Source organism: Drosophila simulans, chromosome 3R, assembly GCF_016746395.2.
Source record: "Drosophila simulans strain w501 chromosome 3R, Prin_Dsim_3.1, whole genome shotgun sequence".
In the NCBI taxonomy this organism is placed as follows: Eukaryota; Metazoa; Arthropoda; class Insecta; order Diptera; family Drosophilidae; genus Drosophila; species Drosophila simulans.
This window is the reverse complement of record NC_052523.2, coordinates 2,545,469-2,566,166: the sequence shown is the minus strand read 5'-3', so window position 1 is coordinate 2,566,166 and position 20,698 is coordinate 2,545,469. Positions and strand designations below refer to the sequence as shown.

The following is a 20,698-nucleotide window of genomic DNA, read 5'->3' as shown; positions in this document are numbered from 1 at the left end:
AACCTGCGGCAGGCCATTGTGAGGCATAAACAAAAGATGCAGCAGATGGAAGGCGGAGCTGCTGGATCGGCCAGAATAACAAAATACCGCAGACAAAAACCGAAAGCTGTTCGAGCGTGGAAAAGGTGAGTTGCCCAACCACTCTCCAGTCCCCCTGCCGCCTTACACATTCTCAGGCCAAGTACAAGTGAGTAGTTTTAGTTGGGATCGGCCTTTAGAAATGTGGCAAAGCAAAATTTATAGCTTGGAAATTAATAACAAAAAGCACACAATGAACTAGTGCATATATACCCGCCAGGCCATCCAAAGGGCCCTGACTAATAACGTTCCGCACTCTGAAGTGTATTAGACAACAGTGCGTATGATGAATGCCATCGGAGGACTTTCGAAACAAAAGGGGCATAATTGTATGCGAAAGGTGGCCACCTTCCCACCCTCTGATACGGAGGGATGACGAGGGGCGAGGGAACTTTATTGTGTTAATACTGCGGTTTCCTAACCCAAAGCGTAGAAGTCTTCGGCAGAATACTTTTGAAATTCCCCATTGTGCAGTAAGTATGAGCATGCAAACAATGTGAATTTCTTGGGCATAAGGATATCTTTAAGGCATTAAGTTATTGAGCTCCTTAACGCATTAGAATGCAGAGAAATTAAAAAAATCCACAAAGACATCTGCAGGGCGACAGACAAATTCCTTTTTTCTACTTCCAACTTACATTTCAAGGAACCTAGTATAAACTTATATAGAAAGAGAGCAGATTAATTAATTCACTTTGAATCAAGAATATGTATGTACATATGTATGTTTCCCAGATGGACAACGCAAATATGGTAATTTCACAGAGCAGAAAGTACAACAATTAATATAGATAATGACAAAATTACCTGAAAATTATGATAATTGCAGTGACATTTGCAGAGACATGTGCAGAAAACAAATGTTTTCGTATAAAAGGGAAGAAACTGGAGAATTAAATCAGTTCCATCACAATGAGTACTCCTGGGAGTCCTTCTAGTCGCTTTCGCGAACTATCCAAGTACATCAATAGTTTGACCAATTTACTTGGCGTGGATTTTCTTGCGCCCAAATTGGAATTCAACTATCGCACCTGGACCACGATCTTTGCGATTGTTAATTACACGGGCTTCACGGTATTTACGATACTAAATAATGGAGGAGACTGGAAGGTGGGACTGAAGGCCAGCCTCATGACTGGTGGGCTATTCCACGGACTCGGGAAGTTCCTGACTTGTCTGCTGAAGCATCAGGACATGAGACGTCTGGTCCTTTACTCACAAAGCATTTACGAGGAATACGAGAATCGGGGAGATTCCTACCACAGGACCTTGAATTCGAACATAGATCGACTCCTCGGCATCATGAAGATCATTCGAAACGGATATGTATTCGCTTTTTGTTTGATGGAACTCCTGCCATTGGCCATGCTAATGTACGATGGAACGAGGGTTACAGCGATGCAGTATTTAATTCCAGGTCTACCGCTTGAGAACAATTATTGCTACGTAGTCACGTACCTGATTCAGACGGTAGGAACCACTAAAACTGTTGAGATTCTGTCAACACTTCCTCCCTCTCCTAAACGAGTTGTTTTCCTCGATTGCAGGTGACAATGCTCGTGCAAGGAGTCGGATTCTACTCCGGCGATTTGTTCGTATTTCTCGGCTTAACGCAGATTCTAACATTCGCCGATATGCTGCAGGTGAAGGTGAAAGAGCTGAATGATGCTCTGGAGCAAAAAGCGGAAAACAGAGCTCTAGTCCGAGTTGGAGCATCTATTGAAGGAGCGGAAAATCGTCAACGCCTACTGTTGGATGTTATAAAATGGCATCAATTATTCACGGAGTAAGAAACATTTAATATTTCCCTTTTTTTTAAATAAAATAAGAAAAGAACGGGCTATCATATGTAATTTCTCCCATATATTTTAGCTATTGTCGTGCCATAAATGCTCTTTACTACGAATTGATCGCCACTCAGGTTCTATCGATGGCTTTGGCCATGATGCTCAGCTTCTGCATTAATTTGAGCAGCTTTCACATGCCTTCGGCCATCTTTTTCGTGGTTTCTGCGTACAGCATGTCTATCTATTGCATACTGGGCACCATCCTTGAGTTTGGAGTGAGCTCTAGTAACATTAGGTCTATGAGAACTTCTTCTTACGCATACATATTTTTCTTCAACAGTATGACCAGGTGTACGAGACCATCTGCAATGTGACCTGGTATGAGTTGAGTGGCGACCAGCGAAAGCTTTTTGGTTTTTTGTTGCGGGAATCCCAGTATCCGCACAATATTCAGATACTTGGAGTTATGTCGCTGTCCGTGAGAACGGCTCTGCAGGTGAGTACTTCTATACTTAATAATACTAAATTGATTGTATTTATTCTTTTAGATTGTTAAACTAATCTATAGCGTGTCCATGATGATGATGAACCGGGCATAGAAGACAGATGACACTAAAAAAAGATATTGCACGAATAATACAATATGTTTCAAGAAACACAATAATTCTTTGGAAATATACGACTTTTTAAAAGACATATGTTCTTGATCAGGACCACTAGCATATCTGATATCTTGAGAACTATAAAAGCTAGTTTAAGCACGGACACCCACTTAGTTCAAATTAGATCCTGCCCACCATTCAGGTTTCAATGATAGAAAGTGAAATAAAAATTTGATTTAATTCCAATTTGAAATACGTAGATACTTTATTATTTAATTACTTATAAACAAATGCAAAATGCGTAAAGAATGTTTAAAAAACTTTTGGTTAATCAAAATGTAGCCCGGAATCGACTTACAAAGTTTATTCAGCCAACTTTGAAATGCTCTTCTCCCACTTTGCTACTGATGAACTCGTCGTCGGGATTTTTTCTGCTGCCATTAACCTTGGCCACTAATTACCAACACACAGAGCTGAATTTATGGCATCGGTTTATGGAGCCCCGACTCGAAAACATTAATTGTGCGTCTCATTAAGGGGAGTTTCTTATGCACAAAACATTTAATACATTTCGCATACACGCATAAAAATTTAATTTATTTTGAAATGGTTCGCTCACTTCCCTGATATTTGGCCGGCGGACATTAATAGCTCCTGACCAGGCCATGAATAATGGGCATTTTATAAATGTGGTCGGGACAATGGCCCGGATGCTTGGATAAAAAATAATAACAATAATTGTAACGTTGTTATAATGCAGTTGTAATTAAGTACACCGTTGTTGTACGGACCTCCCGCCACCCATTGACTATAAATACGAAATGATTTTAATAAAATCAACAGTCGAAAGGTCAGAAAGGACCAGAGCAACAGTTTGGTCAGCGGACTCATCGACCTCTTGGATTCAGATTTACGACCGCTCCGCATTCCATAATTTACTCATTTTTCATGCGCTATTTAATTACGCTAAATTATGGCCGCAAGGGGTTGAGCAGTTGTTTGTTTATGGCCAGAATAACACTCAAAAGTAGAGGTGATGCTGTACATCATTTGGATACAAACAAATTTCGAAATAAAGTCAAACGCTTTAAAACCCAATACAAAGAAGGCAGAAGGCTCTATAGGCGAGTATTGTATTGACTATCTGATACCTGTTACGACGGAGACGGGGATATGCAATCAGCAAGTAGACTGGTAAAATAATGTTCGTCCTGCAAAAGGATATTTCAAAGCAACACAATCCTGTTTACGACTCTAAAAATTTTGGGGCGGGCTGAAGCTAATATGAGGGTGGAAACTTAAAATAATGGAACGTACAGCAAATAAGGACATCTTCAGCTGACTGGAATATACCTTTGGTCCAATGGTTAAGTACAGTTTTTAAAGAAATACAAAAATAATGACAAAATATCGATAGAGGCACAGTCGTGGGAAACTATAAGGCTCTTCATCTCGATAAATCGAAAAAGTTTCGCACTCTGTCCCATCCAGTTCCGCTCCGAGAAATGCAATTTGCCCGCTTGCTGGCTGGCAGATAACAAAACTCATTTACAGCCTGTCCACCGCAATGACGCTGAATCGTGAAATCGTGGAGTCGGTGGGGAGTGGCAAGTGGCAAGTGGGGCCACTCGACACTCGGATGGAGGCTCTTAGCGTCAAGACACTTTGTATCAAATGCAGCGACGCCGACAGACAGCCAGCCAGCCTGCCATGCAATACATTTTCTAATGCTTGTTTTGAATCATATTTAGGAGCGGACCAGGTGGAAGAGGGGGGGCCAAGAGGGACAAGGCGGCCAGGTCGCCAGCTGGCAAATAAAATAAATTAGTTGCAGTTGAAAGGTGGCTCAGACACAAAAGTCAACACGCAACGCGCGATGGAACCGCAAACAAACGCCAGCTGCTGGGCGCAGATAAAGTGGCAGGCAAACACGCCCAAGGAGCAGGACGAAGGATGGGGGCTGGAGGATTGGGGACTGAGCACGGCGGACGACGGACGGCGGACACCGGAGGTGGGAGCTGAGATGGAGAAGCTCTAGACGCGCTGGAAGGACCTATGGCAAATCAGCTGCCAGCGCCGCGCAGCTTACTGGCAAATATTAAAATGCGAATTTTTATACTCGCTGACACTCGAGCCTCCCACTTTGCCGCCCCAACTTTCCCATCCTCCCCCTGGGAGCATAATTCTCACTATGCAAAATGATGGGGAATGTGCTCTGTTCGCTGCACAGAAAGAACTAAACCGATATTATGGGTTCCTCTCGTATTCGATCAATTCGAAGGATATATTTCAATGTCCTTATAGCTTATTTTGAATGATAAACACTCAAACAAATGTAACATTTTGATTTACATAACATTCTATGTGCTGCGACATAAATCTGGACGGTTCTTTTACTTTTTGAAGCAGCAGAAATATAAATTTAGATAATTTTGTCCCTTAAATAAACTAGTATTAGTTTATTACTCGAATCCACGACTAACAAATATTAAAATTATTTGCCGTGTTTCGGCTGTTGGCTCCTCGATTGCGGCTCCTGACTCCTGGCTCGCAGGATGGCGTATCCTTTCGCCAGCATTTTCTTGCCGCGTGCGCACATAAATTAGCTGCCAGGCTAAGAAATGGCGGCGGGCAGCAAAGGTTGTCCCAACTCGCAACTTCCTCGCCCCACCGCCACTCCCCTTCTCAACCCACTGCGGTTTGTTGCGCCCTGTTTATGCGGGTGCTGCTGGTGGGTGCATTAAACCAATAAATCAGCGGGCCAGTGCAAAAAGCGCAAAATGCGAGCAAACTGTTGTCAGGCACTGTTTGAGCCAGCAGCGTGGCTCCGCATATTTAATCAATATGGTGAGCAGAAAACATGAATTAATCTTGGCGCCCTTTAAAGCGCTCCGCATTTTTACGAACACAGCGCAACGGAAAAGGGCATTTTTAATTTAGAGAAATTCCTGCGGCCATAAAAAGCTTGTCGGGCAAATCAATTAAATTTAAATTGTATCCCATTAGAGCCACATTAAATGAGTTAAGTCATTTCGGGGGACCGCGTGCCGCGTCTTAGCCTTCTTTTATGCGGCTTTGAAAAGGGTACAAATGAATTCATTTTATTTTTTGACGCACATAACCGCCCCTTGTCCCAAATCACCGGACCCAACACCCCAACACCCCAAACATGCCCCAACTCCAACAAAACCGCCCCTGGACGCAATTAAAATGCCCACGAGCTACTAATTTGCCATGAAACGGCGGGTGGCTGGCCAAAAGGCCCAGAGGCCCGATTTTAAAACGCTGCCGAAATTTAAGAGTTGATGGCTATTAATTTATATTACGCATGATTTGTGTAGCATTTTTCCGATGGCACAATCGCTTTCGGGCCCGGCCGGCTGTCGGTTCCCAGAATGGCCTTCTGCATTCTGCGGTAGATGCCATTTCTGATGCCCGTTCTGAATGTGTGCTGGAGATGTTTATGCAAATGAGTGAAATATTTGGGTCATGCAGTCGAAAGGGATCGCAATGGGCAGCGGGCGTAACTAAACCTGAAACATTCAAATAATTACAGAGATTAGGCTGAAGCGGCGATGGAGTTAATGGACATTGAAAAGACACACAGCAATGATTCGGAATAGAACAATATTTAATGTTGTAGTTCAACTGTTTAAATGAAAATAAAGAAACAAATATAATAATTATGGGTAAATTAGCAAATTAGTATAATATTTATGTACAGTCTTAAAAAGCATAGTTTCTCAATCATTTGAAGTAAATCGAATCCGTGAACTTGGACAGTACTTTCATGCCGTGTTAGTACCGAGCCGTCTTCTACTTTATAAATTAGGCAATTTGCTGCCTCATGTGAATGGGGGCGTGGTCGCTGCCATCGTTTATGGCCAACGCCCCCCGATGCCAGTTGCCATCTGTCGGAGGAGATTTGTAGCGACAGGGACGACGGCGATGACATCGACTTGGCAAAACGACGCATTGCGACTGAGTCTTTTTGGACTCACCCCGTCGCCACATCCTGCTCCGATCATCCTGCCAGCCAATTTCTGCTGATGTCTGCCCAAAACTTCACGCTGGCCAAGTAATTATCGGGCTCCCGACATCCGCCGCACTGCACTTGGCTCTCAGGCGAAGGACTCACTGCTCGCAGCTCACAGCTCAAAGCTCACAGCTAAGCAAAGTCGAAGCGTTAATGCTGCGTGTCGAAAGCAAACTTTGATGGCTTAATCACTTCGGGGGAGCCGCCGGGGGAGCGGCAGTCGCTGGGTTTGCTCCAGTTTGCTATCAGCTTGTTATTTGCTTTGGGGGATTTTAAAGTGCACGTGTTTACCAGGCAGCTTCTTAAGACGCTGGCGCTAGAAACGTGTCTGAGGGCAGTCCAAATTGCACGGCAACAAACTTTTTCTTTTCTTTATTGAATACAAAAGTTGCTCACAATATTTTGGATCATTGCTCCAAAGTACAAATAAAACTCTCATAATTATAGCCACATTTAAATGCCATATTGAATTGGCCACTGCATAAATTCTTTGTATTATATTTTCTATAGTTTTGTTTTTCCTGCAATTATTTTTTCAAAAAATGTAATACCTTTAAGCTCGAAGCCGAAAATGGTATTTTTCCCGGTGTGTGAGGGAAAAGGGGAGCAAGAGACTGCAGCACTCGGTGCACAGTCAAAGTCATAAAACCGTTTAATTATATTAAACTTTTAATTGCGTAGACAGCTAAGAAACACTCGCACACAAACACACACACCTCAAGGAAAGCCCCAACATATGCAGGGTGGAAAGCGGGAAAAATGCGGCTAGGGGGGGAAGCCAGGACTCGGGAACCAGGACTCGCTCGACACACTTAACCAGGACAAGTTGGCGGCGGTGCCGTCGCTCTTGGCGTGCCCTGCTACTATGTAAATGCAATAATAAAGTTATTAAAAGTGTCATAACAACTCAAGTTGAAATAGCGAAAAGTTTCCACCAGTTTCTCGCTTTATGAAGGCCACCAACCCGTAGCTCCCGACTTCCATCAGCCGATGGAAGAGAGCAGCCCTGAAGGAAGGAAATGTAGAAAGTAAAAATCAAAGAACAGCCCAGACCCGCAGCTCGATGGCCAAGCAATTGATGTTTAATTGATCAATTAGTTGCTCCCTGCACAAATCCTCCAACAAAACAGACGCAGCAACAGCGGCGGGCACATTTATAAGTTTTGGAAGAGTTTACAATTAATAATTTAGATCTTCATTATAAATTCAGACCAGACTGTGGCCAAGACAGTTTTTAAGTTGCTTGTCAATTTAATATTGCTTAACGCACTTAGTCCTGCGCTTTATATAGCCAATTCATAAGTTTGTAAATTATGCTTATGGCAAATATAAGTTAAGAAGGCGACTATAGGGTATACAAAATTCTGAGAAATAAATCCCATTAAATCTGTGCAACATTTCGAGTGCTACTGTCTTCACCGCAGTTATAGACGAGGCCTCTATGCCTGGCTGTGTGCTTTTGTACCCTCATGTGTGCGTGGGCTCGTTGTATTGGAATTGCCCACATCAAAGCGGCATATAAGTATATTGACGCTCATCAATCAAATTGATTTATGCCAACAAATCATTCATGAGCAATTTCCCAAAGTGATTATCTCTCCACGAGAGACGGCCAATGGACCACACCCGGCCACGCCCCTTCTGCAGCCCACCAAACAGTGCAGCTCAGAGATGGCAAACGCAAAAGGCATGTTAACTGACAGCCAGAAGGACGTCGGACGGACGGAACACAAATAGACGACGGAAACGGTGTCTGCGAATCCGACTGAGACAGAAGAAGAAAAGCCGAAAGAGACAGGCGTAGGCCGTCGCGAAAGAGACGGGAAGATGGCGCGGAAAAGAGAGAGGGAGTCCGACTCAGTCAGGCTCAGAGGCATTGCCATAGCCATTGCCATTGCCAACGCCAGAGACTGACTGATTGACGCTTGACTGTCTTCATCACAAGCAATTTGGCCGGCAAACACACCCGTGCCCCCCACACGGAGCCCAGTCCACGGGACAGGACAGGACAGGAATCCCGGATCCCAAATCCCAGAATCCGGCACCAGAAATAGGGCCAGAATCGAAAGCCAGGGCATAGAGATGCCCTGCCGAGATTGCGCGCCCTTCTCGCCCGCCTGCTTTGTGTACCTCGCAGAACTTCACAGACAGTTAATAAAGCTCAACTAACAGCGACGACAGCCACGCCCCGCCCTCGTCACCGCCCCCGCACACACAAACACTCACACACTGGGGAAAAAAACGGATTCTAGAAAGGATTATTGTCAAAATAATGTTTAAATGTTATTTTAATCTTACATTGTTAATATGTGACATGGGAGTACCGAAACAGCAGAGCTAACACTTAAATTTCTTTAATGCAAATTAGTCCTTTTTCTGCATTAATAATGTTGAAGGATATACATATTTTTTGCTGTTATAAATTGCCTTGAATTGGTTTATTAAATGGAGCACTAGCTTTTTTCCGTGCACAGCTGGCATTAGTCATTCGCTATTCGACTAGCAGCACCAGCAGCCGATCGGCTTGTATCATATTAGCCGAAGTTGCTTATAGCAGGCAATCAAATAAATTTTCACGGTAAACGATCAAAGGCAGCAAGTGCAGCGAAGGACCTCCTCCTTGGACCTGCTTCCCGGCATTTTTCACTCAGTCACACACTCACACGCCCACACTTATGGCCATGCATCAACACATGTAAGGAGGCGGGGCGGGCTGGCGGATGGGCAGGCGGAGAAAGCATCTCACTTTGCCTAAAGCTTTTGATTGATTTGGTGATAAATTGACGAGGTGGCAACCGAAGCGGCGAACAGATTGCCGGCAGATTGAAGTCATGCGAGTGGATAGTCGGAGACCTGCGACTAATTGCCGCCATCGGGGGCCTAAAAGGTCAAGGCGAAAGGCGGCACTTGGCTGGGGGATTTCGAGGAGAGATAGCACTCCAATTAAATGCGGGGATTCATGTGACTGAAGCATAAATCATTTTAAAATACTTTTAAAATCCACGTATAGAATTAATACATACTTATAGGCATGCCTTTTTATGCAGTCAAGGCTTTATGGTTCCAGCAAAGCAGGATAAGTACTATTCTACACATATTTGAAATGTGGAAAATATTAATAAATTACTGAATATATTACATTTAGAATTTAGTTCCATTTCTTCACTATTGCAACAAACAACTCATTAACAAATGGTATTAAAAAAACTAAAAATCATCTTGAGATACTCGGAGTATGGTGACATGGTTACAGCCAAATTCTTTGCCAAATAAAATCCTCTTTATTCCCATTGTCCAATCAGGTAAAATGTTTGATTTCCCCAATATAACTCACAAGTCTCCTAGCCTAAACGAGTGTGTAAGTGAGTGTGAGCGGGAGCGACAGCTGCCGGGCCATGATTAATGTTAGCAATTATCTGGCACAAGTGTCAAAAATATTTAAATCAATTGTCGGAAGGATCGGGGAAGTGGCAGAAGTGCGCGGATGGGGAATCACCGAACAAAGGGCCGAGACAAGGCGGCAGACAGAAAACAAGACAAGACAACACAATTCGCGCAAATTGAGCATGATGAAGAGCAGGAGATTGGGTCGGTTGTTGTTGCAGATGCTGCTTGTCAATGCCAAAAGATGGCTTTTCTTTTTAACTGACTCGTGGGGCGCGTGTTGCCGCCAAGCTGCGAAACTTAAAGACGATGACGTGAGACGTAAAAATGAAGTGGGAGCAATGACAGCAGCGACGTGTCAGAAACATATCATTCATTTATTTTCTATTATAATGGGCACACACACACACACGAAGGGCAGCCAGGAAAGATGCTGACAACGCCCTTTTTCGCGCCCTTTCAGCAGTTGCATTATTATGATGCCGGGGACATATCATTTATCATTGCAGCCCAGCGAAGTCGAGTGAACTCTGTTGACTCCGTCGCATCGACTACTGCATATGCCAGCCATAAAAAGCCCTTAAATGCTCTTTGTTTTCGCAACTCGGTCTCGTATCTAAGCTTTAAGACCTTTGTCAAAAGAAATTAGTAAATAAAAACAAAGCACGCCTCGCAGCACAAATTAAATTACGCCACTGCGAAGACGCGAGGAGCGCTGCAGAATTATGGAGCGCCGAATGGAGGGCTGCCTCGTTTGTATGCGGCTCACACGGCGTATGTGTAACAATGGACTAAAAGTTGCGTGAAACGTTTTAACAAAGATTAATGCCTGCGACGGCTGATGATTTTTTGAAGATTAATTATGCGATGATGAGGCCGAAGACAATGACAGCCGGAGGAGCAGAACAGAGGGAGTCGTGCGCAAGAGCCAAATGTGCGAGCGGAAGTTGGCGGGCTTGTTAAAGGATTACGAAATTTGTAAGCACGCGCCTTCCGACCATGTGTGATCCTTAATCTGCGAGGGTGTTAGTGCGCAGGGGGTGGCTGGGTGCATGTGGGTCGTGTAGTTATTCGTTATGAATGCCAATGAAGGATGCCAACATAATTATGACAACAAGCAAACAGCAAGTGAGCGGCCCCGAAAAGCAGGCAATGGATTACTCCAAGCCAAGCACTTCAAATGTATCCAATAATCGAGATGATTAACAGCCATGTGGCTGAAATAAGATAAATGCATTTAAAATTATTTAATTACATTCAGTCGACGACAGGTCGACTTAACTTCTACACATACTTAGCAAACCTAATTGTATTAGAAATTGATTTTTAAACTGAAATTCAACATTCTTGTGAGCCACCTAGTTGTAGTTGAATTGTAGCTAAGCTAGTGATCTATCATGATAATATTATAAGTATTAGATATTCTATAGATATGCGATTATAACCGTATTTTTATTGCTTAATCCTCGAATCTACTTTCACTAAAAATCGCCTGCAAATGTACTTATATATTTCATATAGATAGCAAGCTTAAAGGTTTATTCTTTTTGAAAACTTATCTTCGTTTAACCAGGAGGAGGCACCTTGTGACAAATATAAACAACCAGCACTCAACTTGTTGAAAATCGCCACTCCGCTTTATGCGAAAAGGGACTCCATGTGTCCAGAGTTGTGCGACGTGCTGCATCTGGTTAAAAAATCCACACCGTGACGGATTTATATCAGATTTCCAGCCAAAAGTATTTGACTTTTGTTGCTCTTAAAGGGGCGCTCTCGCTGGCCAGATTTGAATTGCATCTACCATAACTTTTCATATTAAACGCGCCGACAATTTATCTATGGACGGCAATGCAGGCAATGCAGGCACCGCGGCGCTTAAATATGCCACGAGCCAGATTCGAGTTCGGATTCAGATGCAGTCCCGTTTCGAGTTGCAGGTGCTGCAGGAGGATGGTGGAGTGGGGCGTGGTTTATGGCCAGGCGAAAGTTTAACGGCAGAATTGGAGGCAGAACTGGTCACGGACTCAGTGAGTGCGCTTCTGTTGTTTAATTTATCAGACAGGGAGAACTGTTGCACTATGCACTGTGTGCGGGAACTTTTCAGTGGCATTAAATGCATTCAAGTTGCTTAATTTTTATGGCCAAAGATTGGAGGAGCCAGGCTGGCCGAGTGACCACCGCTGGGCCACGGCTGCAAAAAAGCTTTTAACAATTAAAATTAAAAAGTTCAGCATTTACGCAACACAAAAAATGAGGGCAGTGCAAATGCCAAGCGTGGCATAATCAAATTCTATGTGAGCATGCATAAAAGTTGCACCACTCAGCCTCTCACCCACACACACACTCATGCAGTTCCAGTCTGTCTGGTGAATTGTGTGCACTCATTTGTGGTCATAAAGCATAAAACGCATAAAGTGGCGTTACAATTTTATGGTGTCCCAAAGTCACAGCCGCGGGAGAAAATAGTGGTTCCCATTAGGGCTTGGAATCGAATGGGGCTTACCTCCTCGAGTGGATATGCACCTGAAAGATAATTTGAATTAAGGGGTACTACTTTTACAAGTGCTAAGTCAATCATCTTAACATGATATTACGAAATGGGTTAAGCATTTGCGGCTGCAAAATACATACGACACTTCTTTCAACTGTCTTTAAGAAATTGTTTTTAATTATTTTACAACAGCCTTACAAGGCGAACTCAGCGCTCGATCCCAATTGTCGACCAAGACCACCTCCTGCCACATCTGCGGCATCCCTGCGGCTGCGGATGACTGTGGCAATGATGATGATGTCTGTCTCGACTGCTGGTCCGTGGAATGGAGTTCTACCCACCAGACCATCAAGCGACAATGTAAATTTTGTGTTGAGCTTTTTAATTGTGAATATTGCAGAAGGGGGGACAGCAGCTCCTCTCCGGCGAAGGGACTCGCTCATACGCGAAACGAACTCAGACCGCAGCCACCGAACTCGCAACATTTTGGGGCAAAGGACGGAGCGATGGGAGCTGGGAGCTGGCAGCCGGACAATTTTATAAATAATAAAAAACAAACAAATAATAAAAAAAAACCAAAATAAAACTCGATTCGAAGGCAGCGGGCCACGTGCAAAGTAGACGGCAAATAAATTGCACGGCGGTTGGGGAGCGAAGTCGTCAAGGGTTCTGAGCCGCTTTTAATGCAAATGCAGCACAAAACGGCGTGGCCAAAAGTGCAAAATTGTGCATTTTAATTAAGGTGACCGTTCGTTCTCCAGCAGTGCGTCCGTCTCCTTCGCTCAGTTAACGTTTGCATTTGCATTTGGCTTAGACGCACACACAGACGCGTAATTTACAGCTCTTTTAATTAGCTGCATGCCAAGTTTTTATGAGAATTTACGCGTGCTCTTAAAGCGGCATATTGTACACTCAGAGAAAACGAAAGGATGCACGTATATAGTTTGAAAGGATATTGAGCAAATACAATATAATAAACTTCTCTGAATTGAAGCTAAATCGCATTTATGTATGTGTTAAAGTCTAATACGATGTAATTTAGCATAGATTCAATTAAATGGAACAATCTATTCATACATTTTGGTATCACCACTTCAAATAAATATTTTAGATATTTGATTAGGTCATCAGATTTAAAAAATAGGTGCAGAAAATCCAATGTTAAGTGATTGCTGAAGTGACTTCGCAAACGAATAATTGTTTACAGATTTACCACCTATTTGTGAAAGAACGGACTATTTGCCCTGTAGTTTTGGCCTTCAGAACTTACTCCGACAATGCTTTTCCCGCCAATATCAATACAGCGCCGAAATGAAAATATGAAATTTGCGGATTTTGCTCGGTGTGGGGCAGAGCGAGCAGCAAAACGCTTTGGGCCATACGTATGCATGCGCACAAAGAAGGAAATAACAATTGCAAATGGAAATGTGCATAAGTGCCAGCCAGCCGGGGGCGGGGCGCCAGAGGGGCGTGGCAGGGAGCGAGGGAGAGGGACAAAGGCCGGGAACGGGATGGCGAAAAGCAAAGACTGACTGACTGACGGGCAGACAGACATCGTGGCCAGCTGCAGCTGCAGATAGAGATGGAGATGCAGATACAGATACAGATGCTGATGCAGGCTCAGTGGCTTTGAGCTCTTTGAACGCACCATCGCCATTTCAGCCAAAAGTGCAAGTGACTAAAATGCAAATGGCGAGTGTGTGTGTGCTAGTGTGGGTGTGCAATTGTCTGACTCAGTGGGGGTGTGAGTGCGATTGTGGGTGTGAGTGTGGATGGGTGTGCAGTGTGGCATGTTAAAATGCAAAGCGATGCTTTTGCTGCTGCGGGGCAGCGTACGCAATAAAATGTTTTACATCCTGTTTATTTTAGTTAAATACTCGAAATTATGTGTTTGCCTAAGTGTATTTGTTAACACAATGCCAAAGCTCCTCGCTCGAGTGTGTGAGTGAGTATGTGAGTGGGTGTAGTGAAGTGCATGTAAGTGTAACAACGCCATTTTCAACATTTTAAACAGCGCTCGACATGAACTCAGTTGGCCAGCCGTTTTTTGTGCATTTTAATGAAGCTTTCCTGCATTAGTCAGTAAATAAAGTACGTAACGACTAATCTAAAATGATCACTTGTTCACTTTATAACACTTTTATTTATTTCCCAACAGCAGTTTGGCCTTAGCCGTTTGTCATATATTTTTTGTTATGCCAACGAAAGGAAAGGATTCTTTAAAGGAAACTTTGTAGACCCTATTAAGTACTTATGTATATGGCCATTCAAAATGTGTATTAGCCAAAGTTTAAATTACCAATCTTCCACTAAAGAGCTAGTTTAATTTAATCTAATTTTAAATGAATAATTAGTAATAATACTAAATCTTAAATTTTAGCTTTCTACCAATAAGATGCAAGTTCTTGATTTCTTATGATTCCAACAATTTGAATCCTGGCTAATACAGATTATGTTTCCACTTTCGCGTAAGGAGGGACTTATGCTAAAGAGCTCTCAAAGGATTCCCAGAATAAGTGCCACAAACTGCTCGACGGCGTAGCTCGAAAGCGGACATCAAATGCAAATTTCCGGACCCGAATCCACAATCGTACGCACTTTACCTTTGTCTACGGCAGAAGAGCTAGCACGGCAAAAACACGCCCACTCGCACCCACGTGGGCCACAAACAACTTCCGCAAAAAGCGGAACGCAGGCCCGTAAGGACTGGGCCGATTCTCTGTTTTGGACATGTGCAAAACGGGCATTTAATGTCCTGGGCGCGAACCGGACCCTCAAAGGATTCTTTGTCGGGAAGCACCCGTCCCCCGCACATTCAAGCCTGCTTCCCAGCAAGTGCGCCTAACCCATTTGTTTAATGTAGCGTGAGGCTTTGTTTCGAGTTCAGTTTAGTTAAGTTTCTAGTTTTTAGTTTCCAGTTTGCAGTTAGGCACCATTTGCGTTAATGACTGCACACGAAGTAGACTAGGTTTACCAAAAAATACGTACAGTCGACATCTTCAACACGAGCGATAATATGAGGAATATTTAAAAAGTTTTATATTTCATATACAAATTAAATCAAATTCCTTAAAAAGTGTACACAAATACGTAGTGTACTTATAGTAAAAGGTTCATATCCCACAGTGAGCAAAGTTCGTATGTTTCCTCGTGTCTTTTCAGCGGGTAAAAGGTAAAAGTGAAAAGTCCAAAGGAAGAGCTCCACGGAGAGTTGGCCACACATATTTTTCGCTCTGTGAGGGAAATGCACGAAATACGTTTTCAATGCAAATGCGCGAGTGTGAGTGTGTGTGTGATCGTAAAGTACACATAAAGGAATAAAATAAATTCACACGCAACTGTCAATGGTTGCGTATTTGCAAGGACCCTTGGTCCCGCCCCTCGGCTCCGCGCCCTCCCCCCTTGAAGGTTTCCACCCACTTTTCGCCCGGTTTCCGCCCCACTCACAATCTTTTCCCGACGACGGCTGCTTGACTGTTGGGTCTTGGGTAATATTTTATGCAAATTGCAAGTTAAGTGTGAAAATAGTAGTGATTGGTTTAATTCAGCAATGTCAACCAAATGGACCGATTGCTGGGCCGTGGGCGGCGGGTGTTTGGGTGTTTTGGGTGCTTGGGTGGTGGCATCATCAGGAAAAAAACAGGAAAAACCGAACGAAAAACGAAGCTGGGAATGTGCAGAAACAGCAGAAAATCAGCAGAACTGGGGAACACCGAACACAGAATACTAAAATGACAATTTCCGAAACGAAGCACCAAAACCGACAAAAACAAGGCCATGAAATCGAATCTGCGTTCTTGGTCCTGCTGGAAATGCACTTACTGGTATGAAATGGTCACATATTTGGTTTAAGAAATAATAAACCGAATGAAGAAATAAAAATAATAATAGTTCATTTCAGGAGCTGGCTTAAGACATATGCTTCGGTTCAAACTTTTATTCAGCAGTGCATTTTTAATGTTGATCTTCGAAACTTTATTTCTGCAGTTATTATTTCTGGTTCTGCTCGTGAATATGGACCATAAAAAAATATATTACGCGCCTTATTTCGCATCTTTAATGAAAGCATCTGCTTTCATGCTAAATCCAAAAATTATTTCTGAACTTAATTTATTTAGTTTACCCAAGGCGATCTTAATTAAGAAATCAGCTTAAAGTGAGTAGTATTATTTATTAGTAGTAGTATTTTTCAAACCCAGTAGCAATTCTGTCAAGCCGCTTAAGTGAAGGGCATTTTGAAGAGGCAACCAAATAAAAGCAATGCAGATTTTCATTGTCATGTAGCAAAGTCACTCTGTCCAGAAAGAGCAATGTGGCGGGACCGAGCGGATTGAGTAAAATGGGGGCACGGCGAAAGCAAAAACCAACAGCAATTTCGGGAGCATTTAGATCAGTCGCCGGTCTGCAGCCCTTTTTGTTTTTTTATATAAAATTTGTAGCACTTTTTTTGGCCACTCCGACTTCGGCTAGTGCGCTTAACCATTTAGCTGATGTAACAACCCGGGGAGCAGCCAACCACTCAGCCAGCCAACCGCTGGCGAACACCCACCCGACGGCCCCACCCCCTCGAATGTCCTTGTCAGCATTTTGCGCAGTGAAATTTTCGGTAAAATCTATTTTTCATCTTGGATTATGTGAATACATGAATAGGAAGCGAGAAGAATGGCAAGTTTTATTGTGACAGTTGAAGTTCATTTTCTACAGACTCGCATCCGCCCTCCCGCATGTTCCTGTTCCACTTTGAACCTTCGACTGCCCAATGTGTTGTCCTGGGCGACCACATTAATCAAATATCCGCATAATTAATTGTCGCTGATAATGCTTCCGAGTGCAAGTTTCTGCTCTTCCGACCCCGAAATGCACTCAGCCAAAGTTTGATCGAGGAATAAAGGTAACTTAAATTTTCAAATATATGTTTATAAGGATTTAAGGAATTTACCTATGATGATGACTTACTGAAAACAGCAGTCTTTTTATCAATGTTCGATCAAACTATTTTAAATCGTGTTTAGCACGAGTAATCTAGTATTCCTGTCAAGGTATTTGTTCATACCCCAAAATTCTTTAACAATCAGCATCAAATCAATCTTACAATTCAAACTGGACCTCCTTTTAAGGAGAAGACCAAAACAATCAATTTGTAGTTATTTAGCTTTAACTTTTAAATTATTTGAAGCTATCGAAATGCAACTTAAAGAACCGTAAAACTGTAGTGGCAAGTTCAAAGTTAGCATAGCATCTCAGGATGTTGCCGTGAATCCTTTTAATTACTGTTTGTTTTTTTTCGCTCGGTGCAGGTGCTCCCACTCCTCTTCCCCGAGAGCTTGTTGCGCTTTCGTCTTTTGAATACCAGACCGATTGTGCCAACAGGATTCGGGCTTCATTAGAGCCGTGTTCTACAAATGCCAGCCCGTATGGCATGCCTATGTCATCTGCTGTGCGCTCAAAAGTATGCCATAAAGTATGCGATGCCACTGCACTGGACGCTGCAGCGCGCTGTGGGAGGGCGAGTGAGAGTGTGTGCGTATGCTCTCGCCCCTTTTCCCGCCATTCTCTCGCCATTTCTACGACTGTGTGCGCACCTGCCTGCAATCGTAATTTCAATAAAAGTTGTTACGTGCACGTTGAAATTTTAATTGAAAGCCCCAACTACGCTCGCACACTTTCCCTCCGAAACACACTCCCGCACTCCCACAAATGCAATCGAACAAACACCCGAGGCTGAAAATATTATTTTCAATGCATTTAATATAATCGATGTGGTTATTTAAAGACCCAATCAGATGTTGAAAAGCATTCAGGGCTTATAATTTTCTGTAGTCTTATAACTTATCGAATCAGTGGAAAAAAGGACACACTTATGCGATTTTATGCCTGTAAATGGTCACTTAATATAAGCTTGATGTTAATTGATTTTTACATTAGAGATTTAAAGTTGAATGATAGTATTTCCTCCACCTAATATTCTGACCGCAACTGTACCCACGGAGCCTTCTGTGTTCTCGTCCTCGTCCGCGTCCTCGGTGTGCGTCAGCTGCTATTCTGCGACCCTCATCAGTGGAGTCCCGAACAAAACAGCAATGGGGACAACGAGCATGACATTTCAAATGCGTTGCGGCTAAGGAGATTATATTGCATCAGGTTTGATGATGAAAAAAAGATGCGCCACATGTTACTCTGTTTGCATGTACACATGCACCTGTCTTTGGCTGCGCGGTGTGTATGCAGCGCTTGAAATTAACTACAACATTGCACTTCCTCGAAACCACAAAGCACGTTCAAGCGGAACATGTTCGCTTATTAGCCAGGTGAGCAAAATGCTCGGGTGTTACATCAAAGTGGAATGCAGACAGGTCCATCTCCACATAAGAAATGTATTACAAGTTTCTGCAGTTAAATGTAACATTTTTAAACGACTGAATAGAACGATGAGGTAACTCTGGTGACTCCTCCTCGATAGTAAGTTAAGTAAGTGTAAAGAAATTGTTCGATCGCCCTTCGAAATACTGTTATTCTTCCAAAAGGACTCACCTTTCGATTGTCCACATGGGGACATTTTGAGTGCCCTCGTCAAAGATCGGATTCGGAGTGACAAGCGAGAATCGGTGGAACTTGGCCGACTTCGCCGACTTCACCGACTTCGCAGGGGGAGCGGCAAAAGCCTCGACCAACCGCAAACTAAGTCGTTAAAACAAAGAACCCTATCGGCTTACGGAAACTTTGTTGCAGCAGCAGTTCCAGTCCCGGGATGGCAAACATGTTCGCCTCGGCCACTGCCAATTGCAAGTTTTGCATGTAAAGCGGCAAAAGTTTATGCTAAACTTTTGCCATTTTCCATGGATTCTTTCCGTTTGTCCTTTTGTTTTTGGCTGAATTTTAATTCCCTCCGAAAGTATGTAAATGTTGCCGACAGCCAGTATCGAACGGCTCCGATGTCGTTAGATTTTATGTCGAGTTCCAAAGGGTCTCCGTCTCCCCACAGTGCGGGGAACCCATAACAATCTGCATAGAAAGCATGTTAAACACGGCAAAATATGGCCCAAATGAAGGGTTTCGGCCGACAAGGAGCTGCGTAAACAAGGCATCGCTTACATCTACGACTCGAGAGCTATTTATCGAGCACTCGACTCAATGCAGCAATAAACCAATATCACCACTTGGTGGAGAAGCGTTCTTAGCCTGATCAAATATTTGCGGTCCAGGCCAAAGGACAACGCACTGCGCACCAAATTCCTAGAACTTGAACATTAAGAACAAATGCAACGTCGTGCTTAAAATGATTACTTAATAAAGAGGAAGTGGAAAGTCTCGGAAAAATAGTAAACACTGTCAAAAACTAGACCCATATGCATGGAAACTTTGTGAATTATGCAAATGCACTGGGTTGCCACTGGCCTGTCCAGTTTCTCTCTGCTCCTCGGGATCCCGCATCCTGCAGATCCTGTGTTCTCAATGGCGCAACACGCGCTGCTCAATGGGCCGAGAACATAATTTTCGCACTGCATCTGCCCGTTTCCTCAAAGTTGAATATAAGTACCATAAATTGTTCAAAAACGCGTTTCAAATGTTAGTTAAATTCTAAAAACTTACCATAGTCACAGTCAATTGTGTATTCCTTTTTCCGCACATCTCTTACCACTTATTTATTCAGCTATTTTTAGAGAAAGTGAATTGAAAGAATACTGAGAAAAGAGATATAACAACATTTTACGGGCTCGAAGTCGAAGATGGGATAAAATGGGGATATAGGTTTTCCTAAGTGCACACCTCAATGCCGGACTAGTTCATCAAAGTTGGCTCGAATACAAATGAAAGTTTCGAGCCGCAGCCATGAAAGATGCAAGGCGTCTGGCCGTGGCCTACCAGCACACTCACCTGCGAATGGAGCCCCACATCCCACCCAGGTACTTCTGCCTCTGACGTGGGCTTTGTAAAGTCAACAAGCCAAAAATGCTTAGAAAAGGCAGCCGGTCAGGAAAGCGGCAAATGCAAAAGCAAAGTTAGGACTAAACTCTTTTGTGGCATCGGAGAAACCAGAGAAGGGAAACTCCATCGTGTCGCGACTGAAAGTTACATTCTTTTTCTATTTGTGAGGCAGCGTCATTTCCGGTTTAGATCGTCCCCGGGGCCAGTGTTGCAAACATGTCTGTTAAGCAATCGCGCCAACTTTTTGGCCTTTTCGCCTCAGGGGAACGGCAGAACTTTGCCGTGAGACGAACGGCAGCTCGTAAATTTCAAAAATTTGAAAACAACAGCGGCAGCAACAAATACTTTTCGCGCGCTGGCCGAAATTATTTTAAATCACCTGCTGCCCGGCATT

At 43.4% G+C, this 20,698-nt stretch overlaps 1 protein-coding gene across 1 annotated transcript; it reads left to right on the top strand.

Moving 5' to 3' along the window:
* Window positions 1-974: 974 nt before the first annotated feature.
* LOC6726915 (putative odorant receptor 83c) lies at window positions 975-2,720 on the top strand. Its single transcript, XM_002102281.4, has 5 exons — window positions 975-1,548; window positions 1,626-1,864; window positions 1,951-2,140; window positions 2,206-2,361; window positions 2,414-2,720. Exons 1-5 carry the CDS (start codon window positions 991-993, stop codon window positions 2,462-2,464), a joined length of 1,194 nt encoding a protein of 397 aa, XP_002102317.1. The 5' UTR covers window positions 975-990; the 3' UTR covers window positions 2,465-2,720.
* The last annotated feature ends 17,978 nt before the right edge of the window (window positions 2,721-20,698 follow it).